Here is a 2,363-nt window from a genome sequence, read left to right as displayed (position 1 = left end):
TTATCAAGTAATTACTGGCTACAACAGTTAAAACATTAGTTGATGCCTACAGGAAATGCATTAAGGACAATCCGAGAGCACCTCATCTAGTACAGATAAGTATACCACCTTACCTAAGAAAAAATTCTTCAGTAAAAACACCAGTGCTGTTCAATTACTGTACTCTATTTCTGGGTTCAAGCGGGTAATAAGAAAAACTCCAAGTACCATACTTCATAAATATTTACTCACTGTTTACTATGCCAAAGGCACAGTGCTAGGCTAGTTGCTGCCTACAACCTCATCTTCTGCTTTCCTTAGAACAATGAGATTCTTCAATCATTTGTTTTCTAGAATCCCTTTCTGTAGTTGCTCTTAAGATTCTTACCATTCTAGATGGTGTCACTACAGCATTACTCTGGGCAAACTACTTATTTTAAGCTTCATTTCTGCGTTTTATAAAATGTAGCAACACATTTACCTTAGAGAGGATTAAGTGCCTACTCATTTATGTACAGCATATAAATACCATATCTAAACAAATATAGCACAAAAAAAAACCCAATGTGTTCAGAAAATTTCCATTAGTTCAGGTTAATCGATGAAAATAACTGAGATACTGCAAATTTTATGTACTAAAGGTGGCAGAATTCCCATGCTCTGTATAATGTTACACAGCAATAATGTAATACTTTCCCTATTTAAGCAGAAGTGGCTACAAATAGCTACAAATGTTTAGTCTCTAGACTAAACATTTCAATTTTCATTAGGGTCCTTTTCCTCTCATGCAACATAAAAAAGACTCAAGGAAAATACATACGAAAATGTGTTAAAGCATTTTGGTTTCAAGAGAAGGCTCAGAATATAATTTGAGTCTGATATAAGATGAATGTTACAAGGCATTCGAACAGAAGGAACTTTCCTACTTTATGGTATTCAAAGATGATCAGTGATTAAAAAGCTTATGGAAGATACACCAATAAATGAATATTAAGGTATAAAAAATAATTCTATTAAGTAAAAAGATGATAAACATTGAAAAGGTTCTCTTATTTACCTCTTCTACATTGGAAGCAGTCTTAGCGGAAGTTTCCATGAAGATAAGTCCATGTTCTCGTGCAAAAGCTTCACCTTCTTCTTTTTTTACTTCTCTTCTAGATTCTAAGTCACTAAACAGGAAGAAAGGGCCATGTTATTAACCAACACAAGACAAACAGAGGCACCTGTAGAAAATGTACCATGAGATTCAAAGTTGTACTGACCATTCTTTTAACACATAATAATCAACTGCATTATGGTGGGTATTATGAGGGTCAAAGTGTTTAGAACACACCGCTTAGAACTAATAATCCAACACAAGAAAAATAGAGTTACAGTCTTAGAATGCTAAAACTAGGAAAAACCTAATGGGAACATCTAGCCTGACACCCTGCCTTTGAGTAGAGTGAAGTCTCGAAGAAAATAATTTTACTCAAATAATTTTAGAGAGAACTACAGAAGTATTCTCATCCTTTAGCCAGACTGATGTCTATGAATGTGATTAAAAAATAAGTCACGCGATTCTCAGAAGCTATAGGAAATAGCTTAATAAAATCCAAATTACACACAAAAAAATATTAGATTATTAAACCCAGTTGGTTTAATTCCCAGCAAAACTGTTAACAGAAAGAGAAACAAAAGTCTAAGATAGAAATTTTAGATGAAAGCATAGTGTTCATTTTTATCATACTGGAATTGTACTAGTAAGGTGTGTGGTGGAGGGGGGAAGTAACAGTCTTCTTCCAGTGTGTTTTATTGTAAAAATTTTAAAACTTTACTATAAAATATTTTAAGCACACAGAAAAGGATGGAGAATATCCATGTAGTGCCATCCAGCCTTAACACATATATTTTATTTTGACAGATTTATATCAGATTATTTTTCTGTTGAGAAATAAAATCAGTAGTTACAGTTGAATTGCTTCCTGTATGGCTGTTCATGATCTCATTCTCTTCCCGCTTTTCTAAAGGTAACTATCACTCTGTATTTGGTGTTTTCCTCCTCATTAGTTTTTATGTTTATACTCATGTTTACAGCCACAGAAGGGTTTTTTTGGGCATGTTTTTAAAAAATTCACATGTAGCTATCATCTTACAACTTGTTAATTTTGGTCACCATTATGTTTTTTGGATTTACCCACATAATGTATATAGATCTAGTCTCTTAATTTTTTTATTGCTGTATTATATTTTATTGAATGAATGTAACACAATTTTTAATTCTCCATTTGAGTTATTTGCAATTTTTAATTATTACAATGTTACAATGAAAATTTTAAACATTTAGTGTACATGTAGTATTTTTCAAACTGAGACGTGACTCAGTGAATTGTAAAACTACTTTA

The 2,363-nt window shown here is 32.2% G+C and overlaps 1 protein-coding gene across 2 annotated transcripts in view; it reads right to left on the bottom strand.

The window, feature by feature from the left end:
• RAB2A (RAB2A, member RAS oncogene family) overlaps window positions 1–2,363 on the bottom strand; it is a 99,643-nt gene that overhangs the window by 32,528 nt on the left and 64,752 nt on the right. For both annotated transcript variants that reach the window (XM_011359189.2, XM_023530065.1), the window contains exon 6: window positions 1,037–1,148. In XM_011359189.2, coding sequence (XP_011357491.1) covers window positions 1,037–1,148 — 112 coding nt within the window. The remainder of the gene's footprint in view (window positions 1–1,036; window positions 1,149–2,363) is intronic.

This window comes from Pteropus vampyrus, unplaced genomic scaffold (genome assembly GCF_000151845.1).
Source record: "Pteropus vampyrus isolate Shadow unplaced genomic scaffold, Pvam_2.0 Scaffold45, whole genome shotgun sequence".
Classification (NCBI taxonomy): domain Eukaryota; kingdom Metazoa; phylum Chordata; class Mammalia; order Chiroptera; family Pteropodidae; genus Pteropus; species Pteropus vampyrus.
Note: the sequence above shows the minus strand (reverse complement) of the source record. Positions and strands in the feature narration are given on the sequence as shown.